Genomic DNA, 22,816 nt, shown 5'->3' with positions numbered 1-22,816 from the left:
CATCAGCCAGCGGAAAACACTGAAAAAGAGAAGGCAGAAGCGAGAAAGGAGCCATGCAGCTACCTCCTCTAACTCCCACTCCCTGGGCCCGCCGAAGAAGCTAGGAAGCTTAGAATTGAGAGACGAGGCCATGAGGTCTAGGTCAAGCAGATCTCACTTCCATAAAAAGAGCTAGAACGCTTGAGCCACAAATCTCAATATCCAGGATGCAGAAGATTACACTATTACTAACATGCACACTTTCCAGAGCGTACACAGCGCTGTACACTGTAACATACAAGAAATGGGCCATGCTCAGATTCCGCGGAGAGAAAGTCTATCCAAACTCTTATCCTGATCCATAAAAGGATCTGCCAACAGAAGACGAAGATGAGAGTCCACCCATTGAAGCAGAACAACTTCACCTGCCAATGAGTACAACACTTACTGCCCAAGCAGTAGAGAAATACCCCCATCCTAATACTGACCAAAAGGACCCTCAGCGGCAATCCGGAAGAATGATCTGAAGCTCCAGAAAGGTAGCCTGACCCTGCTCAAGAGCAGAAGAATGAACAAGTACTGAGTCGCCTCTGAAGACCAGACTCCAGGAGCTGAGGATGGAAGCCACGGAGCCCCCCAACCCGACAGCCCGGGATGGTCGGTGGTCATGAGATAGTCCAGCAAAGACCGAGGCATGCCTTGAAAAGAGAAATCGCGCGGAGCCACCAAATCATACAGAGTGATGCAGGAGGAGCATACCAAATAATTGGTGCCCTGAGATACCGGGAACCACCGGAACAAAAGCGACTGCTGTAGCGTAAGAAGGGGAAAGCAAGCCGAAGTCCCCAGTGGAGTCAGCAATATGGATCCCAGAAACTGTACAGAATCCCATACTCTTGGTCATGGTAAGCGAAGAAGAATACCAATCTGAGACCGAGACCCCACGCCCAAGTCTCCGGAAAGAAACACATGTCTCTCCTATATGAATAAAAACATCACCCCGATATACCTATAAATAGTACAGGAGAAAAGAGTGCTGTGCAAATTCAAAGATGCACGTGTAAAGAACTGAGGAAAAGATATCACCCTTTTCGTGTCAGTCAAATGGCCCGACTGGAAGTCGTCCGAATCAAGCAGGCAGTCAAGAAGAAATTAGATGAATCGCCTGGTAGCGCCAAAACGGTACCACCGCCCACATCACCTAAAACGTTCGTGAAGCCTTGGGTAGGCAAAATGGCATGTGCCAAAACCGAAAGCGCCGCGCTCCAAGAGAGGCAGGCAAACCAAGTGCCGATTCGGAGTCCATAGAGAAAATGTAAATATACTCCCAGGTTGTCTGCAGAAATGTGTAACCCCGAGAAACTAATTCAGCAGAATGGGATCCAGCCTGCCCAATGCCCCCTATCTCGGGCACCATGCAGTAAGTGGAACAACGTCCCTTAGTTCCCGAAGAACTACAAGAACCGTCCTGAGGACCAGTAACACTGAAAAGGGAAACACAAAACATAGAGACTCCAAGAACGAACTGGAAAACCTGAGGAGAATGCAAAGATGCAAACATCCTGAAAAATCTTCACAGCCCCCTGACCTGACATTATAGTGTCTTCTCCTTCATGAGAAAGCCTGAAGAGTCATTGGAAGAAGTCAAGATCCCCTCAGAATGAAGTGCAGAAGGTCAGGGAATGGCAGAATAAGACTGTAGGATCTGCAAGAAGATTCTCCTAGGAAAAATCAAGGTTCACAATGTAATGAGGAATATACTGGAACCATGAAAACAGTACTAACCCCATGCAACATGAGCGAAATACGTATGTCCTTTAAAGTGAATACGTACTAGACTCAATCAAGATGCTGCATTTACCGCCCCGTGGAAAACAACAGCATCCTTACAGGTATCAGACAAAGCTCACATCATTAATGAGAGCTTCAGGGATGAGGCTAACAGCCACATAGTGCGTGATCCTCCATGGGTTTGATAGAATAGGTAACTGGCTCCTGGTTAAAAGGAGCTGTACAGCCCTTTCTGTCTGGTTGGGGGGCCCGTCTAGCATGTGCCATGAGAAAATGGTGACAGGAGAAACCAGCGTGATAAGCATGGAAATCTGAAGTCCAGGCCCCCTCAGAAATAGAGAAAGAGAGTCTTGGCCGCAGGAATATGCGCAGTGACATTATGCCCATAGAGACAGCCCGAACTTGGAAACTGCTTGTACTACCTTTAGGCATAAATATCCTGTGCCACTACTAGACACATGCAGCTCAGCACAGAGGCCCAAACAAGGACAGTTACCAATAGACAAAGGCTCAATCTGCAGGGACCCCAAGAGAGACAATGAGATACCTGTGTGAAATACAGGGCACTATCTTACTGCTGATCTCACTGTGCCGTGAGTTGCCTTATGTCGCCCCAGTCTGGAGACAAACCGAGACTGGGTGACCTAGCACAGGTCAGAGTCTCTCTGGTAAACCCCTTGAGTGCTAACCCCAGAGTCCGATTAAACAAGCAGCTTCCTTCAAGGGAGTACAGCAGGAACACAGACATAGACATATAAAGCTGCCCAAGCTTGTCCCAAAGCTGGTGAAACACATACAACTTGTCTGAACCGGAAAGGAGAGAAGCCCCGGCATACCCTGACCAAAGTCAGCTGGAAACAAACTACCGGAACGCTGCAGCTCTCCCGCCATCGCCGGAGACCCATGCGCACGCCTGATTCTCGCTGACACGTGGCCGCTGCATCAACGCTCTTAGAAACATAGTCGGATTCGAGCCCCGCAAAATTTACCCTGCCGCGGCTTGCATAGAAAGAAATCAGACTCGGGGAATAACCAGAAGAACGGCCCACAGCGCCGGAAAAAACATATCCCATGTCATGCGCGCTGCTATAAACCGGCACCTGCACAATCAGCTGCACATGGCCGTGACAAACACTGATGAAAGAGAGCCTCAGAATAAACAGGACTACTGCTGCACTGAAACCCAACAATGAGAACAAGTACGAGCATGAAATCGCATCGCTACTGCTGCGCTGTAACCAAAAAGGAAACAAAGCGCGTGCATGCAAAGGGCGGGAAATCCCGGCTCCCTCCACAGATTTCTAGTCATAAAACTTAGCCTCAATAAAATATCCATACCTTAAATGTATGATGACCGAACCCACAGTACTAAGACTCCCAAACAGAACCTGAAGTTCAAACAACTGTAAAAGCCAGACATACTCACAGCTTGTTGTTAGGGCCGGTTGAAGCCAGTTTGCAGCAAAAGCATGGCAGAATGTAACAACTGTGGTCTCTTTTTTTTTTTTTTTACAGAGAAGGGAAAGAAGAAAAAATTTGAGACCCAGTCAGACCCTCTAGCAATGGAGGGAGGGTGAGGCAGGGACAAGGGGGGGCCCAAGTGTAACCTCTAAAGCCGGCACCGTTCAGCCGGACACCCCTGACTCACTGAAGAGAAAATCTCAACAGGAGAAAATAAAGTTCCAGCCACAGCCAGAGTTCAGGAGCTAGTTGAATAGCGACCTTTTCCTGCTGGGAGATAGAGATTACTGATGAGACAGGAGGAGTGCCAGCCAATAGGACCACCTGTTAATCAGTTTCTCTATCTCCGCCTGCTGGTAGATGTGAGCTATCCCATTGGTCTCTGGATTCATCTGCTGCTGTTGCTAGGGAAATGCTGCCTGCTTGTCCTGGGATAAAGTTTGATTTGTTGATTTATGTATAGAAATAGGTGTAAAATTATTCACAAATCTTAAAAGTTTTCCATGTATCAACTAATATTCTGTTCTCTTTGTATATCCTAGGCATTTTGATACTAAGAACATCGTTTAATCTCAGAGGAAAAATGAGTCACCATTCTAACCATAACCAATCTGGAATATTGTCAATGGGCTCTGGGAGGACCCAATACATACCTTGGCACATAAGGACTTGATGATACCTATAAAAATTGGGGAAATTTACTCCTCCCTCCGCAATTGGCTTTTGTAAAGACACTAAAGCAATTCTAGCAATTTTACCCAGCCAAATAAATTTTGAAAGAATACTATTTAACTTTTTGTAAAAGGACCCCTGAAAAAAAACTGGTATCATACCCATTTGATAACAAACCAAAGGCAAGATCATCATTTTAACAGTTTGTATTCTCCCCCACCAAGATAAATGTAAAGGATTCCATTGCTCACACATTTCTGTTACCTTCTTTAATAAATGTTTTTCATTCATTTTCATTGTTTCTTCCAGTGTATTTTTTATTCAAATTCCTAAATATTTTATTCCATCTTCCTTCCATAGAAAGGGAAATGAATCAAACAAACCTTTTGTACAGTGTACATTAAGTGGAAGAACTTCTGATTTACTCCAGTTTATCTTATATCCTGAAACTCTTCCAAATTTCTCAATTAATTTAAGTAAGCATGGAATGGTCGTTTCAGGGTTTCTCAAATGAAGCAGTATATCATCTGCATAATCAGAAACCTTATATTCCCGTTCCGAATAAGGAATACCCTGTATCCTCCTTGCTTGCTGAATAGCTAATAACAAGGGTTCTAATACAATATCAAAAAGCAAAGGAAATAAAGGACATCCCTGTCTAACCCTCCTCTGCAGACTGAAATATTCTGAAAAATTATTATTAATATACAATCTAGCCATCGGGGAGCTATACAAGGATTGAATCATTTGTATAAAACCTGACCCTATACCAAACCACTCCACTGTATGATTCATGAAGGTCCATTCCTGTTTCTTAAGATATGTCGAATATGAAATAATTTGACCTCTCATGGTTGCCTTAAAAGCATCCCATAAGGTTTCCATAGAGATTTCTTCTGTGGTATTAAGCTGGAAATAATCATTAATTTTTAAATGAAAATCTTCACAAAATTTTGGACCTGCAAGCAGTGTATTATCAAATTTCCATGTAGGTCTACCATTATCCTGATCAACAATTTTGAGTTCAACCCACACCCCTCCATGATCAGATAAGATAATTGGATCTTTGGAGGCTTGCGTTATCTGTTGTACTAATTGGTTTGAAACAAAAATGTACTCTATTCTTGAAAAAGATTTATGAACATGGGAGCAAAAAGAAAATTCCTGCCCATCAAAATTAAGTATTCGCCATATATCCTTCAAATCACAGACTGTACGAAATTATCTAATCCTAATGATTTCATGACTTTACTAGGTTTTTTTTATCCATCAATGGATCCATAACAGCATTAAAATCCCCAGCCACCACTTAATTAAACTTCTGAGAAAGGTGTTTGCCTACATCTGGTAGCATAAGCCTTCTAGTCTAGAGTGCATAGGGATCAAATGTTCTTAGATGGAATAGTCCCTCACAAATGGGCCAGACAGCATAAGCATTCACACCAACAAACTAATCAGCAAACATACATTATATCTGCTTACCTGGCAACTCAGAACTTCTAACTCTGCCCTGAGACATGTGATGTGAGCCTTGGGCAGGGCCTCGGGCAGAGTGTGTGGTGTGGCTATGGAGACTTATCTTAAAAGGAGGTGTGTAAATATTGTGTACTTAACTGCAATACTAAACCTAATATTAGATGTGAATATAGGTAGGACAATTGATTTGGTATGAACATATGCATATAAGTAGGATGATCGATATGCCAGTAACATAAGTAGGATTATTGATTATGCCATAATTATGCCAATACTAATAACTCTGTATTGTAACATCCCTATAGAAGCTCATGCAAACCGCTCTAAATTGACACCACTGTTCCTGTTCTTACCTGGATGAGATTGGGGAACAGGCCTGCAAGCAGTACTCCTTTCACCAACTCCTCTTCTTCACTATACTGGTTGCACTGAGAGCTGGCATCCATGCATTCTGAGGGATCAGACACCAGGAAAGCTTCATATATGTTTGATGAAAACTGTGCAATGAGACCTGTTTGCAGAGAACAAGGACCAAGAGTCTGATATAGCTCTGTCTATGCAAATCAGCTATATGAAGTCCAGGAGTGAGGAAAGATGGAACATGTAGAAATACAATACAGAGTCATCCATGTGTTTTGAAACAGGGAGTCCCATGAATCATAGTAACTAAGTCAGACCTCACTATCTCCAAGGGCTTTGCAGAGAAGCCACAAAGGAGACATGATGTTATACTTTAAATGATCCAAAAATGGAATTGGCTAACACTCTTATTCTCCTGGGGGGAATGTTTGAAATGAGCAAATGCTTTAAGTGATGGACATCAGTATGAACCCTTCAAATTAAACACAAGAGATTGTGGGTTCAGGCAGAAACTCATAGGTGACCAGCACCAGACATCAGTTTAAATAAGAACTGCCTCATACATCATTTAGTTCTGTTTTGTGTAGTCAAATAATTTTCAAACATTCTCACCAGGGGAAAAGGAGCAATAAAGAAATTAATAAGAAAATTACAAAATAATGAAAAATATGATGGAAATGAATAAATAAGCTCCCAAAACGTCACATTGTAAAAGAGCTTAAAGTCCTTGGAATTCTTAAAGTGCAAGTGAAAATATTGTCAAAAAAATTCATGCTAAAATAACTAATGTTCGATTAGTCTAGTTTTAATACTGCGAGTGGTACATCCCACGTATATTAATCCGCAGGGACAAGAGATTACGTAAACCACAAATTTAGACTCACAAGTGGTCTGAGATAGTATACTTGCTTAGAACTGGGATGATCCCACTGGTTGCCTGAAAGGGACATATTACATACTGAATATTTCCCACAAGGAGAATGATAACCAGCGCTGGATTGGTACTGAGGTTTCATTTGAAAATCTGAAGAAACCAAATGCTCCGAAAGATTCTTTCCCTGAGTGAAGGCAATACAAGGACCTTCCCGAAATGTCTGATGGAGTTGCAATATGTGCCAGTGAGATCTGATACTGGGAGCTACGGCCGAAGATTGGGTAGAATGGGATAACACACATATTTTTGGTTGGTGGAAGCTTCCTTATTACTGCCCACCAGCATTAAATTCCGATTAGCATGCCATGCTCTTAGGCAGGCTTTATGGACAACACTTCTAGGGTAACCTCTATCTAAAAATCTGTTCTGTAAGATTTTAGCTTCTTTCTTAAATTCTTCATCCAAAGTGCATATACGTCTGGCATGTTGAAATTGACTAATGGGAATGGCCACCTTCAGTCGTCTGGGATGGCAACTTGAAAAGGATAGAAGATTATTTTTCTCAGTAGATTTGTGGTGCACTTTGGTAAATAATTTCCCATTTTGTAAGATAACATTGTTATCAAAAAATGTAATAAAATGTTTATGACTAGTTACTGTAAAACGTAGGTAACTAGTAAGGGAATTTAACCAATTGACAAAAGTTTGAAGATGCTCATCAGAATTAGTCCAAATGAAAAAAATATCATCTATAAAACGCATCCATCCACGCACATGTTGAAATTGAATGTTAGTATACACAAAGTCTTCTTCAAATTGAGACATGAACAAGTTGGCAATGCTGGGGGCTGCTGTAGTGCCCATAGCCACTCCTTAGTAAGAACTAGGTGAGCCAAACTCTTCAAAAAAGAAGTGGAAACTCTGCATGTGGAATCTCGTTGAGTAAGGGTTTTTTCAACGATGTTTAAGGCTTGCTCTTGGGGGATGCTAGTATATAAAGCCACCACATCCAAGGTGACAAGATACACATCCTTATTTGGAAGATCCAAAGTTTGCAGTGAAAATCCGTAGAGTCCCTAATAAAGGATCTGGCTTTGCCCACATAAGGTTGAAGAAAGTGATCTAAAAACTGAGATAACGGCTCCAGAACTGTATTCTTAAGAGAAACGATAGGTCTGCCTGGAGGAGATCTGAGAGATTTGTGAATTTTTGGCACTGTATAAAAAACCGGTATTCTGGGATGAGAAGTTTGAAGAAAACTGCTTTCTGCCTTGGTGATCATCCCATCTTCTAAAGCTATCTGAACCAATTTACTGATCTCCGATTGGAAGATCTTAGTGGGATCATGATATAAAGGAACATAATTTTGAGGATCCCCGATTCATATTGATACTTTAAATGAGAAATAGTTTCGGGGCAGCATCCCTTCACTGATCTCTTCTAATTTTCACACAAAGATACTCCACCCTTACCTCTTCTATTGGGGAGCAGGAAATAAAATGCCATAAGTGAGACTTTCCTGAACAGTGCAACCCCCACCCCCCCCACGGGACACGAGAGGAGGGGAACAAATCTGTCACTGAGTGGGGCTGACTCGTGGAGGATATTGAGGGCAACCCTCCCCCCCCCCTCCGAAGCAGGACCTCTGGGCGCATCAAGAAAAACCCCAATATGAAAATAGAGGCAAAAACCCCTGGGGGACCCAGCAAAAAACCTGTCCCTGTGTCACAAATGCAGGGACGAGGTCACCTGAGGCTACCCAAAAATGGAGGTGCTTCCCACCAAAAACAGAGCTGAACCGCCAAAATAAAAGGAGCTCCATAGACCTGCTGCAGCTAAGAGGTCTAAATCGCCCCAGCTGCTAAAGCATGCAAGCCGGCATCAGCTATTAAGGGAGTCCCCAGCCACCTTGGCGGTAAGGGAATCATTTCTGCCTGACCATTGGCGGCTGGGGATTCCTCTTCGCAGTGGGCTGCCTCGCTCAAACAGGCCAGCAACAAGTGCCTTGTGGCTGTATTACAATGAGCACTTTTTTCCTTGCAAAAGTGCTCATTGCTCCAGACGTGACCTAGCTAGAATAAAAGTGCCAGTTAGTAGAAAAAGACAGTAAAATACAGTAAATTTAAAGGGAAAGAGCCCTTTAAGACTGGCACAGCCTCAGGATTTTTTTTTTTCAGAACAGACTCCACTGGCTCTCAAAGCCGGAGGCCTGACCGGTATCGGTGGCCAGGCTGCCAGCTGAGGCACCTCTACAAAAACTTGGGGAGGTGGAGGAAGGGGGGGAAGGGACCCAGCACAAGACTCGCCAGGTTTGACATCCCCAAGGTTGGACGGGTCCCCAAACAAGACCCATCCAAGCTCCGTCCAGCACTAAAAGGGGAACCAGGAGTCCTAAAACAATTCCAACATCCCCTAACAGGGGAGCCTGATTTTTTTTCCTACCTCATCCTGTTGGAGACTGAGAAAAACTGGTTTAGGAGAGGGGAGCCTCAGCTAGTATACTACAACCAAGTTTTGGTCTCAGTCTCCATCTGCTGGTCACAGTGAGACATTACCAGCCAGTAACGAACAGTACCGGTCTATTAGGCGATATAGAAAAACCGCTTCCTACCATCTCACTTGTAGAGAGACAACTGAAGAATTAGAGGACAGCCCAGAAGAATAGGAAGCAGAGCAAAAGAATGCTAATGAAGCTCAGTAAAAGATCTCTCATGAGAAGGAATTGTCTATTCACACATTCACAATGGAGTGTCTGTCACACTAGAATACATGATCAGCAACATATGCAGCCATAAGAACATAAGAATAGCCATAATAGGTCAGACCAATGGTCCATCTAGCCCAGTATCCTGCTTCAAACAGTGGCCAATCCAAGTCACAAGTATCTGGCAGAAACCCAAATAGTAGCAAAACTCCATACTACTGACCGCAGGGTAAGTCTCAATAGCAGACTATGGGCTTTTCCTCCACTGTTACCACATCCTCTAGCAAAACAAGTTCCAGAGCTCAACTATTTGTTGAGTGAAAAAATACTTTTCCTATTTATTTTGAATGTATTTCCATTTAACTTCATTGAGTGTCCCTTAGTCTCTGTAATTTTTGGTACATTAAAAATGATTCATTTTTACCCATTCTATACTACTCAAGATTTTGTAGACCTCAATCATATCCCATTTCCAAGCTGAAGAGCCCTAACCTCTTTAGCCTTTCCTTATGAGAGGAGTTCCATTATCATCTTGGTCTCTCTTTTTTGAACCTTTTCCAATTCCATTATATCTTTTTTGAGATACAGCAACCAGAACTGAGGTCATGGATCGACACAGAGGCATTATATTATTGTTGATCTTATTTATCATCCCTTTCTTAATAATTCCTAGCATCTTGTTTGGGTTTTTTTGGCAGCTGCTGCACATTGTGCAAAAGATTTCAGAATAGACATCTCCCACCAACAAATCACCATCCTTGAAGACTTCAACTTTACAAACTACACCAACACAACCAGGGCACCTGCCGACTTCATAACAATATCAGACCTAGGTTTCCATCAGCTCATTACTTCAACCACCCACACGGCGGGCCATACTTTGGACCTAATCGTCACACAAAAAGACCAATCCACCAACCCTCACGTCCAGCACTATGTCTCCATTAGTCTGACCACTACCACATTCCAAGTTTCAAGTTTATTAAAAAAATTTTTATACCGCTTATTCAAATTTCCAAGCGGTGTACAGCAATAATAAAAGAGAAATCATTAAAAGAAACAAAACCAATTAGTGTTAAAATATTATACAATACGGTATCAAGTTAGTAGACTTTAACATAAACACATATACTAACCATCTCATGAACATAATTATAGAAATCCTGACTAAGAACAAGGCCCCACTCAAGAAAACACTCAACCCGTGCTCTTCAACATCTTTATAAACAATCTGGACATAGGTATGACGAGTGAGGTGATTAAATTTGCGGACGATACAAAGTTAATCAGAGTAGTGAAGACGCAGGGGGATTGCGGAGATCTGCAAAGTGACTTAATCAGGCTCGAGGAATGGGCATCAACATGCCAGATGAGGTTCAACATGGATAAGAGTAAAGTGATGCATGTCGGTAACAAAAATCTCATGCACGAATACAGGATGTCTGGGGCGGTACTTGGAGAGACCTCCCAGGAAAAAGACTTGGGAGATCTGATCGACAAGTCAATGAAGCCATCCACGCAATGTGTGGCGGCGGTGAACAGAATGCTAGGAATGATAAAGAAGGGGATCACGAACAGATCGTAGAAGGTTATCATGCCGCTGTACCAGGTCATGGTGCGTCCTCACCTGGAGTACTGTGTCCGGCACTGGTCGCCGTACATGAAGAAGGACACGATACTACTCGAAAGGGTCCCGAGAAGAGCGACTAAGATGGTTAAGGGGCTGGAGGAGTTGCCGTATAGCAAAAGATTAGAAAAACTGGGCCTCTTCTTCCTTGAGCAGAGGAGATTGAGAGAGGACATGATCAAAACATTCAAAGTACTGAAGGAATAGACTTAGTAGATAAGGACAGGTTGTTCACCCTCTCCAAGGTAGGGAGAACGAGAGGGCACTCTCTAAAATTGAAAGGGGATAGATTCCGTACAAACATAAGGAAGTTCTTTTTCACCCAGAGAGTGGTAGAAAACTGGAATGCTCTTCTGGAGATTCAAGACAAAGTTAGACAAGTTATCTTTACCCTGGAGAAGCGGAGACTGAGAGGGGACATGATAGAAACTTATAAAATCATGAAAGGCATAGAGAAGGTGGAGAGGGACAGATTCTTTAGACTAGCAGGGACAACTAAAACAAGAGGTCATTCAGAAAAACTGAGAGGAGACAGATTCATAACGAATGCAAGGAGGTTCTTCTTCACTCAGAGGGTGGTGGACACCTGGAACGCGCTTCCCGGAGAGGTGATAGGACAGAGTACAATTCTGGGGTTCAAAAAGGGACTGGATGATTTCCTGGAAGCAAAGGGAATAACAGGGTACAGATATAGGTTTACCTTACAGGACATTGAGCGAATAGGGTATGGATATTTTAGGTTAGGTAGGGCAGTGTTTTTCAACCTTTTTTGGGCAAAGGCACACTTGTTTCATGAAAAAAATCACGAGGCACACCACCATTAGAAAATGTTAAAAAATTTAACTCTCTGCCTATATTGACTATATATAAAGTAATTCTCTTGAATAGGAATCAAATAAACACAAAGAAAGTATTTTATAATTACTTTATTACGAAATAAAAATTATAAAAATTATAAAATACTTTATTCAGTGCGAAACCTGGGCCTGTTTGGCTGAACACAAAGCTGATATTCTGGCTGGAATCGAAGAAAGACACACACGTAGCTCTTCGTCAACAGCTCTCAGTCTCTCTCTGTATTTGGTTTTTATAGCATACAAAAATAGACAAATATACCCTCCATCCTTTTTATTAAACCACAATAGCAGTTTTTAGCGCAGGGAGCTGCGCTGAATGTCCAGCGCTGCTCTTGACGCTCATAGGCTCCCTGCGCTAAAAACCACTATTGCGGTTTAGTAAAAGGTGACCATATTGTAAAATATAGACAGCAGATATAAATTCAGAACTGTGCATAGTAAGTGAAGGGAAGTTTTCATCTCTGGGAATTTACCCAGTTAACTATTAAGTTATTTGGGCAAATTCCTTTGAAAACTGTGGTAATACTGCCTCCACTTTGCTAAATTTAAAATAAAATCATTTTTCCTACCTTGTCTGGTGATTTCTGGTTGCACTTTCTTCTTCTGACTGTGCATCCAATCTTTCTTCCCTTCTATCAGCCTGTATGCTTTCTCTCCTCCACACCTCATTCCCTCCCCCAACTTTTTCTTCCTCTCTCCCTGACCTTTCTTTCTTTTTTTCTGTTTCTCTTCTTTCCTTCTGTTTCCCTGCCTGCCCCCTTTCTTTCTTTCTCCCTGTCGTTCCCCAAGCCACTGCCACTGCCGCTGCCATCGGGGAACAGGACCCACCAATGGATAACAGGCCCCAAAGCCGACGCCGACGCAGGCTCTTCCTGACGTCAATTCTACAATCGGAGAGGAAGTTCCGCCCAGCCAGGCAGCGATTGGCTGGCCTGAACTTCCTCTCCGACTGCAGAATTGACGTCGGGGAGAAGAAGACTTATCGGCTCGATAGATTAGATCGCCAAGACAAAGTGAGTCCTGGGTGATCGACTCACTTTGCCTTGGCGAGCTACTGGCGCCCCTGCCTCGGGCCCCCTGTCAGCTCCGGGCCCTGCGGCACACCAGGCAACATCTCGCGGCACACTAGTGTGCCGCGGAACAGCGGTTGAAAAACACTGAGGTAGGGAACACTTTCAGGTCATGGACCTGGGGGGCCGCCGCGGGAGCGGACTGCCGGGCACGATGGACCCCTGGTCTGACCCAGCAGCGGTAATTCTTATGTTATTTTCTAAAATGGCTAGCTATCATCCGGCATCTCTAAAATAGCTGAAATGACTGGGTCTGAACTGACACCTATTGAAGAAGCCATCTCAAATTGACATGCACAAGTCAAGACCCTGTATGAAAACCTAGCAGAAACTAGGAAAATAAAACCTGATGCTCGCAACTTCTCCTCCTGGTTTACATACAATCTCAGGAAAATCAAGAGGGAACTAAGAAAAGTCGAAAGAAATTGGTACAAATCCAGAGAGAAAAAGGACAAAGCCCAGTGGAAAAAATTGCTAGATGTGTACAAACTATCCATCTACAATGCAAAAAAGACCTACTGTACCAATCTCCTAAGAACATAAGAATAGCCTTACTGGGTCAGATCAATGGTCCATCAAGCCCGTTCTCAAGATGACCAATCCAGGTCATTAGTACCTGGCCAAAATCCAAGGAGTAGCAACATTCCATGCTACCGATCCATGTCTTTCTTAATAACAGACTATGGACTTTTCCTCCTTCAAAAAGCACCGAATATGTCGAGGAACCACACTCACAGAAAGCTTGCTTGCTGCCTCACAAGGGAATTAAAAAAAAAAAAAAAAGCTCTACAAACCGACCTGGACAGCGAAACTCTATCTACTTCCACAGGCCCACCGTTCTTCAGACCCTGGGTTTAGTACTCTCACCAGAATATTGATTGTACTTTCCCTATCTCATTTCGTGTTATATAGTCCTACAAGGATAACCAGAAATTGTAATCTATTTGCTTACCCAAGCTTTACTGGCTGTAAATACACTTCCCCCTCCCCATTTGCGGTTTCGGCAATCGCGATTTCAAATATTCGCGATTTTTTGGGGAGGGAGAAGCAAAAAACATAGTTTAGCCTTCCCCCCGGCGTCCCAGCCTTAACTGATGGTCTAGCGGGCTTTCAGGGCAGGAGCGATCTTCCTACGCTCCTGCCCCGTGTTAATTGCCAATAGGAAATGGCTGTGGGGAGTTCCCGTCGTAGTCTCGAGAGACTACGGGAACTCACAGCAGCCATTTCCTATTGACAATCTGCACAGGGCAGGAGCGTAAGAAAATCGCTCCTGCCCCGAAAGTCCGCTAGACCACCAGATAAGGCCGGGATGCCAGGGGAAAGGCGAGAGGGAGGTGGGGGTGGGTAAGAGCCAGACCAGAAGATATTCGCGGTATTTCACCATTCGCAGTCCGGCTCTGCCCCTATCCCCCGCAAATCCAGAGGGAGAAGTGTACAAATCCTTTTTGGATAGGACTCACATGTATCAAGCAAGTAAACAGCAGTCTTGGTTAGGTAACTACATTAATGGAGCAATGCTGACCTACGGCAACTTTAGGAAATAAATTAAAACTGCAATGTTTGATACATTTATCTCCTAAACAGAAGGTACACCAAGGGCTCCTTTTATCAAGGCGCGCTACAGGGGTTAGTGCGTCGGACATTTCATCTTGTGCTGACCCCCGCAGCAGCCTAAAATCCTAATGCCTCGTCAATGGAGGCGTTAGGTACTAGCGCGGCAGGCGGTTTAACGCGCGGTATTCCGCACATTAAACTGCTACCGCGCCTTTGTAAAAGGACCTCTATATCTAACAATTTTATTATGCCTATTCTTGAGTAATATGTTGTACTTTTATAATTTGCATATTTTATTCGCTGATTATCCAGCTCTCTTCGGTGTGAACCGCCTAGAAGTCGTCTGATTGTGGCAGTATAGAATATACGTTATGTTATATATTACCTGCAATCCCAAAAGCTAGTGAAGCAGTGTACATCCAGGTTCTTAGAGGTCTCTGCTATGCAGATTTTAAACTTTAATAAATGGAAATGAAAATATTATCTCAATCTTTCAAACTTACTGTGGATGTTTGTTTGACTGTTTTCTTTTTTGATTTTTATGAGTGTTTTATTTTACCATGCCTAGGTCTGTGGATAGAGCAGATAAGTTTTTTAAATAAATAAATAGATATTCTAAAGCCCTGCAGTGGAGCTAAAACATTTACAAGTTTTATTTTTAATTTTATTGAAGTAATTGTGCCTTACTGTACTGTAAAATCTACCTCATTCTAGATTTACATATAACTGAAGCCAGTACCAAGGGGGCTAAGAGGAAAATAACCTGGCATAGAACATAGTCTTCAACTCACCTCGGATAAAGCGGAGACTAGGAGCATGCAGCATGTTCTCTGTCAGGTAGTGGTCCCGAGTGTTGTTGCACTGCTCCCTCAGGACTTCATTCCAACCTTGCATGGCCCTGATGAAGGCCAGGTGATCACTCTTGCTGTTTCCACTCAGAAAGGACTTTGCCTGAGACATGAACACATAATCAGACAAGAGGGGAAGCCAACACGTTCTTATCCCTCCTCCCTCCAAAGAAGAATGACCTCTCCCACTCTGTTCCCTTTCCAAAATTGAGGAATGACTTCACAACAGAGAGCAAGTAAGAGTACTGGTCAGAGAACTAACCAGAAAAGCAGGAGATCTGGATTCAACTCTTGCTTTCGCAAATGACACACATTGTACATATCGTTTTGTTTCCCTTTACCTCAAATACCCATCTAGCTGTAAGCTCTCTGTCATAGCTTCCAAGTTTCAATGACCAATGCCATCAGGACAGGAATCCGAGAGAGTGTGGGAAAGAGCCAATTCATGGGACTGGGGGCACTGGAAAGCAGCTCTAGTCAAGGGAAAGGTTGAATCAAGGGAAGTTCCTGTGCTATAGATTTGAGGCTTCTGCTTGAGAGCCTAAGCTCTGTAAGGAGCATTAGAATGACCTTAAAAAAACGAAATAGCTCTTCTTCATCCAAATCACATCAGATACTGTAAAAATACACAGTTAGTTTACTTACTATATGAGCTTTGTTAAGGGAACTGTGGAATAAGAGCTAATCTGGATTTGTTATGACAACTGATGGGAAATTTTATGCAAATAAATGAAGAAGGACACGGTACTACTCGAAAGGGTCCAGAGAAGAGCGACTAAAATGGTTAAGGGGCTGGAGGAGTTGCTGTATAATGAGTGATTGAAGAAACTGGGCCTCTTCTGCCTTGAAAAGAGGAGACTGAGAGGGGACATGATCGAAACATTCAAGATACTGAAGGGAATAGACTTAGCAGATAAAGACAGGTTTTTCACCCTCTCCAAGGTAGAGAGAACGAGAGGGCACTCTCTAAAGTTAAAAGGGGATAGATTCTGTACAAACTAAGGAAGTTCTTCTTCACCCAGAGTGGTAGAAAACTGGAACGCTCTTCCGGAGTCTGTTATAGGGGACAACATCCTCCAGGGATTCAAGACAAAGTTGGACAAGTTCCTGCTAAATTGGAACGTACGAAGGTGAGGCTGGACTCATTTAGAGCACTGGTCTTTGACCTGGAGGCCGCCGCGTGAGCGGACTGCTAGGTACGATGGACCCAGCAGTGGCAATTCTTATGTTTTTATGTTGTTTACCTTATTTATTGGATATAGATTAGGGCTGCCTGTTAATCAAGATCAATGCATTAATCATTAATTACGATTAAAATTTTTTAATCATGATGAATAATTAATCATATGCAGCCTGCTTTCTGCCTGCCTTCCTCTCCTTCTTCCCTCAATCTGGCATCTCTTTCCCTGGTACCCTATCGTGGATATTCGCTCCTGCACCCGGCTTACCGTAAAACCAGTCTTCAGCCTGGCAGCCATAGTGAAAGGCTGCCTGGGGCCTGCAACGGGCCTTTCCCTTCTGATGTCAGAAGAGGGTGGGCCAGGTCAGTTTCACTAGGGTTGCCACTAGTTGCAGGGCCAAAGAATGTCTTAAAGGTAAGTTGGGTGCGGGTAGGGGTGCTGGGAAGGAGGGCGGGAGTGAGCGAGATAGAGAACTGGGGCTAGGGGAAGGGAGAAAGAGAGAAAAAGAGAACTGGACCTGGGACTAAGGGTGGAAGAGGGAGAGAGAATTAGACTTGGGAGTAAAGAGAGAGAGTTAAACCTAGGGGCAAGAGAAAGAAGATAATGGGGAGACCCCTGGAGATTTGGGCCCCTCCCATGATCCATCCAAAGCTGCTGTACCTGTTCAATGGCTGGTGGAATAGCTGAAACTTTGTCAGCCAAAGAAATCTGCTGCCTGAATCGCCCTCTTCCTCCTTATAGTGCTTCAGGTGCAGAAAAGTCAGCGGTATACCTCCAGCCACCAACACTTGCACTGCCCAAGCATGCTCAGTTTGTACATTAACTGAGCATGCTCAGCGAGTGCCCATATCGACAGCTGGAGGCACCCCGCTGACTTCCTTGGTCTTGAGGCAGCAGAAGGTAGCTTTGGCAATGGATTTCTTTGACTTAATGTGGAAAGGAGGGAGAAGAAATGTGTGGTCTACCAGTCCCTTTCTGTGTCCTCCCTATAAATTGTTGGCTATGCCCTACCTTTAATCTTAATGCAGCCCTAGTGGAAAAAACTACTTTGATGCATTTCCAACTATATCTTCCAGGCAGCAGAATGTAAAAAATGTAAAGGTTGCAAAGACTTACACACTGTATGTATAAGGCAACAGAAACACTAGTGTTGCACAACAGAGACTTGAGTGTTGCCCTTCTACTTACCCCTTCACAAATCAAAATTAAAAAAAAAAAAAAAAGATAAAGATAGCCCTCACCTTGTTGACTGCTGCTCTGTTCTGTAGGCTACCCATAAAGGGATCTCGAGTAAGACAGGCAACAACAATGAGCAAAGGATGGAGGCAACGAAAGATAGATGCCAGAACAATGGCCTTGGCCAGGCGGGGATCAGTAGAAATGTGAGCTAGGCGTTGGCCAAGAATAGTGAGGGCCTCCTTCTCATCCAGCACGCCTGCAAGTAAACAAAGTGTCACAGAATCAGAACATGATGGCATCTAAAAAACTGGACGGCTCATCTACTCTGCTTGATGAAGTACTACAAAAGCTAATGATCTCCCATGTTTATCCCATGCTTATTTTAATTCTGATGCTGTTTTTGTCCCTACAACTTCCTTGGACAGACATTCCATATTGTCCTTTTCTCCACATGAGACACAACACAGATATTCACTTAGTAATCTGATGAGAGGTTGCATTATCAGCCAGATAATCTAAGAGTTTCTCCCTCTGACCTTGCTTGAAGAATCCAGAGCCTCTCAGATTCCCAAATCATAAGCATCAAAAGGAAAACAACTCAAGTGTGTGCTGAAGTAAGAAGGAAAAATTAGGTTTTTATTTTGCTAATCTTCTTTCTTGTAAACAGGAATGGTAAGTCAACCAATGGGTAAAACCCTCATTAACCACCAGGCTTGTGGAGATCCCACTGTTTTGTTTTCATGCTCCACCTCCCATCACTCTGGGATAAGCTCCACCCCCCTCAATCAGTACCAAAGCTTCTAGCAAGTCCTAGGGTGCAAACATAACAGAAGGGTTTCTTCCTTGCTATCGAAGGTCGTGTCCAGGTTTCACTTAAACCAAGAGGTACGCCTCCCAGCCTTCACACCTACGAAAGAAGGTAGATAGTGTGTTGAAATTTCTGGATGCTGGATGTACGAAGAATGTACAACCAGAACAAAAGAAGTTATCCTGCCGTTGTATCGAGCGATGGTGCGCCCGCAACTGGAGTACTGCGTCCAATATTGGTCGTCGTACCTAAAGAAGGATAAGGCGATACTTGAGAGGGTTCAGAAGAGAGTGACACGCTTGATAAAGGGTATGGAAAACCTTTCATACGTTAAAAGATTGGAGAAACTGGGTCTCTTTTCCTTGAAGAAGCGGAGACTTAGAGGGGATATGATAGATACTTACAAGATCATGAAGGGCATAGAGAAAGTGGAGGGACAGATTTGTCAAACTTTCGAAGACTACAAAAACGAGAGGGCATTCGGAAAAATTAAAAGGGGAAGATTCAAAACCAATGCTAGGAAGTTCTTCTTCACCCAGAGGGTGGTGGACACCTGGAATGCGTTTCCATTGGGCATGATAGGACAGAGTACGGTTTTGGGGTTCAAGAAAGGATTGGATGATTTCCTGAAGGAAAAGGGTATAGATAGAGGATTACTATTCAGGTCCTGGACCTGATGGGCCACCGCATGAGCGAACTGGACATGATGGACATCTGGTCTGACCCAGCAGAGGCATTACTTATGTTCTTATCCTGTGGGTAAAGTCTATAGCAGTCTCACCTGCATAGATTTTCAGGGTAGCCACTTGGTCTAACCTCCACATGTTTACTAGGTTTTACAAGGTGAATGTCGCAGCCAGGCTGGACACTATCTTTTGGTGCTGGTTCACTTGTCCCACTCTAGGAACCTGGGTCTGCTCGTATATGTCCCACTGGTTAAGACTACTAGTTATTTGCAAGGGAAGAAAGGAACTCCTTCAATCACTTTAACAAATATAATGTCATGTGTAAAAGCAATATATGATTGGTTAAATTAGATGATTTCCTGCTAGAGGAGGTACTTCCGGTTAAATTTGCGTTTCAATAGGATCGAAGGGGAAGTTAAAAAAAAAAAATATGGGCGATCTTATTTCAATTCACTGGCTCTCCCGGTAAGATCTTACTGTTCATCTTAGGAATTCTCCAGTATAGTCTTCATAAAATTATTCATATTTTATGGTTTAATAACGTCTTATTCTGATGCTTCGAAGCTGTAGCATTGTTGCTATTTGATTCACTGGCTCTCCTAGTTTTAATTTTAGGAAATCTCCTATGCTTATACTTCATTATAATCATATTTATATTTATATATATTTTAAATTAAGAAAATGTCATTCTGATGTTTAGAAGCTGTAGTGCTGTTGTTCATGAGGAATTTTAAATCATCTAGATGCCAGGATCTTATAATAAAGTATTGAGGAGAGAGAACAAGCTTAGAAAATATAAATTTCTATCCTGAATTTTTATAGATTCCTCTGATTAGAATATTAAAAAAAAAAATAAAGAAATTTAATTGTAGCAATTATAGTTAAATTTGATAATAGCTTGTGGGAGTTATTTATACCTAACCTCAATCTGCGTATTCAAGTTATCGTATTTAATTGGGGATGGGTGGGAGGGAATGGGGGGGAAATATATAATGGAGGGTTGGGTGAGGGTGGGGATGGGGATATTATAATATATTTGATGTATTGGGAAAAGTTATTACAAAAAACAATTTACTGTTTAATTTTGGGAAATTTGTACTTTAAAAATATAAATGGATCTTAAAATACTATCTTTGAATGTTAATGGTCTGAATCATATGATAAAAAGGAAAAAAGCATTATTATTTTTAAAGAGGCAAAATGTGGTAAAAACATTGTATAGCTTCCCGATTGCAAGACTAAATATTAATAATAAGATATCTGATGGTTTTCAATTGCAGAGGGGAGTTAGACAAGGTTGTCCTTTATCTCCTTTGTTATTTGATGTTGTATTAGAACCCTTATTGTTAGCAATACAGCAAACGAGGGAGATACAAGGCATTCCATATTCAGATATGGAATATAAAATTTCGGCTTATGCTGATGATATTTTACTTTATTTGAGAAATCCAGAATCTACCTTATCTTCTTTATTGGAATTAATTGATAAGTTTGGTAAATTTTCAGGCTATAAAATTAATTGGAATAAATCTGAAATTATACCCTTGAATGTTCATTGCGTAAAAGGATTATTTGATACTTTTCCATTCATATGGAAAGAAGAAGGATTTAAATATCTTGGCATTCAAGTTAAAAATACAATTGAAGATACTGTAAAAGAGAATGAAAAATATGTATTAAAAAAAGTTACGGAGTTTTGTTTTTTTTTTTAAATTTTATTTATTGAATTTTTCAATTTTTACAATGTTTGAAATTCAAGTGATATAATTAATTACTATATATCATTGTATCTATCATTAATACAACTTAATTTATAAACAGTATATATTATATATAATCAAAAGTTATACATCCCTCCCCTTTTTCCAATTAATGATTCTAAAAATTATACATGTCCCTCCCCTTTTCTATATAAGTATTATAATTGTGCTAAGAAATCTAATCATTAGAATAATTAGTCAATGGTTGCCAAATTTTATTGAAATTATGAATGTTCCCGTGTTGTAATGCTATTACTTTTTCCATTTTGTATATATGACAGACAGAGTTCCACCAGAACGTATAATTTAATTTGGTATAGTCTTTCCAATTCTGAGTTATTTGTTGCATGGCGACTCCTGTCAATATTAATAGTAGTTTATTATTGTTTACTGAGATCGGACTCTGAGTTCTCATTGCAGTTCCAAATAATACAGTGTCATATGAGAGTCCTACATGATTTTCTAGTAATTTGTTAATTTGGGGCCAAATCATATTCCAAAAGGCATTTACACAGGGACAAAAAAAAATTAGATGATCTAACGTCCCTATTTCTATTTTACAATGTCAGCATCTATTGGATCTAGTATTATCTATCTTTTGCAAGCGCGTAGGGGTCCATAACACTCTATGTAATAAAAACATCCATGTTTGACTCATAGATGCTGACTTTGTAGATCTTAATCTCCAGGACCAAAATCGTGGCCATTGAGACGCAGAAATTGTCTGTCCAATCTCAATACTCCAAATATCCCTAAGACCAGTTTTCTTTTTTTTATTTAAAAATCCATATATCAATTTGTACCATTTTGCGGCTTGGTGACCCAAGAAATCCGCCTGGAAACATAAAACCTGCAGACTATATTGAGTATTAAGATTTTTCCATTCAGGGAACCCTACCTGAATGGCCTGCTTCAATTGCATCCATTTAAAATATTGTGATTTATTTAAGCCAAATTTATTTTGCAATTGTGAAAAACTAAGCAGTGAACCTTCTAAAATGACATCATTTAATGTTCGTATACCTGCACTTATCCATTGTTTCCAGACGATCTTAAATCCGCCAATTTTGATCCTGGAGTTTACCCAAATAGATTGATTTAGTGATTTACAAATTGGATCTGGTGATAGGTTATTTATATATCTTAATGTTTTCCAAGTGTCTAATAATATTCTGTTTTCTTTGTATCTTCTGGGCATTGTTATACTAATTAAATGATCTAAATGTAATGGGAACAGGAGCCGCCATTCTAAATATAGCCAATCTGGTACATTCTCCATGAGATCTGGGAGGATCCAATACATACCCTGTCTTAGAATATAGGCTTGATGGTACCTATAAAAATTTGGAAAATTTACCCCTCCCTCCATAATTGGTCTTTGTAAAGATACTAAAGCAATTCTGGGTCTTTTCCCAAACCAAACAAATTTTGTAATAATATTGTTTAATTTTTTATAAAAGGACCCCTGAAAAAATATTGGTATCATACTCATTTGATAACAAACTACAGGCAATATCATCATTTTAATTGTTTGAATTCTTCCCCACCATGAAAGATGTAAAGGATTCCATTGTTCACACATTTCTGTAATTTTTTTCAATAAAAGTTTTTCATTTTCTTTGACTGTATCATCAATTGTATTTTTGATCATAATTCCTAAATATTTTAATCCTTCCTCTTTCCAAATAAATGAATATGAATCAAATAATCCTTTGGTGCAGTGAACATTAATTGGAAGAATTTCTGATTTACTCCAATTAATTTTATATCCAGAGAATTTTCCAAATTCCTCTAGAAGATTAAGTAAATTTGGAATAGTAATCCCCGGTTCTCTCAAATATAATAAGATATCATCTGCATATGCAGAAAGTTTATATTCCCAGTAAGAAAATGGGATTCCCCTTATCTCCTTAGTTTGATTAATTGCAA

General features: G+C 41.5%; 1 protein-coding gene across 3 annotated transcripts in view; it reads right to left on the bottom strand.

Moving 5' to 3' along the window:
• DHX30 (DExH-box helicase 30) overlaps positions 1-22,816 on the bottom strand; it is a 195,591-nt gene that overhangs the window by 29,820 nt on the left and 142,955 nt on the right. For all 3 annotated transcript variants that reach the window (XM_033931942.1, XM_033931944.1, XM_033931945.1), the window contains exons 14-16: positions 17,696-17,889; positions 15,217-15,376; positions 5,733-5,890 (exon numbers count right to left, since the gene is read on the bottom strand). In XM_033931942.1, coding sequence (XP_033787833.1) covers positions 5,733-5,890; positions 15,217-15,376; positions 17,696-17,889 — 512 coding nt within the window. The remainder of the gene's footprint in view (positions 1-5,732; positions 5,891-15,216; positions 15,377-17,695; positions 17,890-22,816) is intronic.

The sequence above is a fragment of the Geotrypetes seraphini genome, chromosome 2 (genome assembly GCF_902459505.1).
Source record: "Geotrypetes seraphini chromosome 2, aGeoSer1.1, whole genome shotgun sequence".
NCBI classification, from domain to species: Eukaryota; Metazoa; Chordata; class Amphibia; order Gymnophiona; family Dermophiidae; genus Geotrypetes; species Geotrypetes seraphini.
Note: the sequence above shows the minus strand (reverse complement) of the source record. Positions and strands in the feature narration are given on the sequence as shown.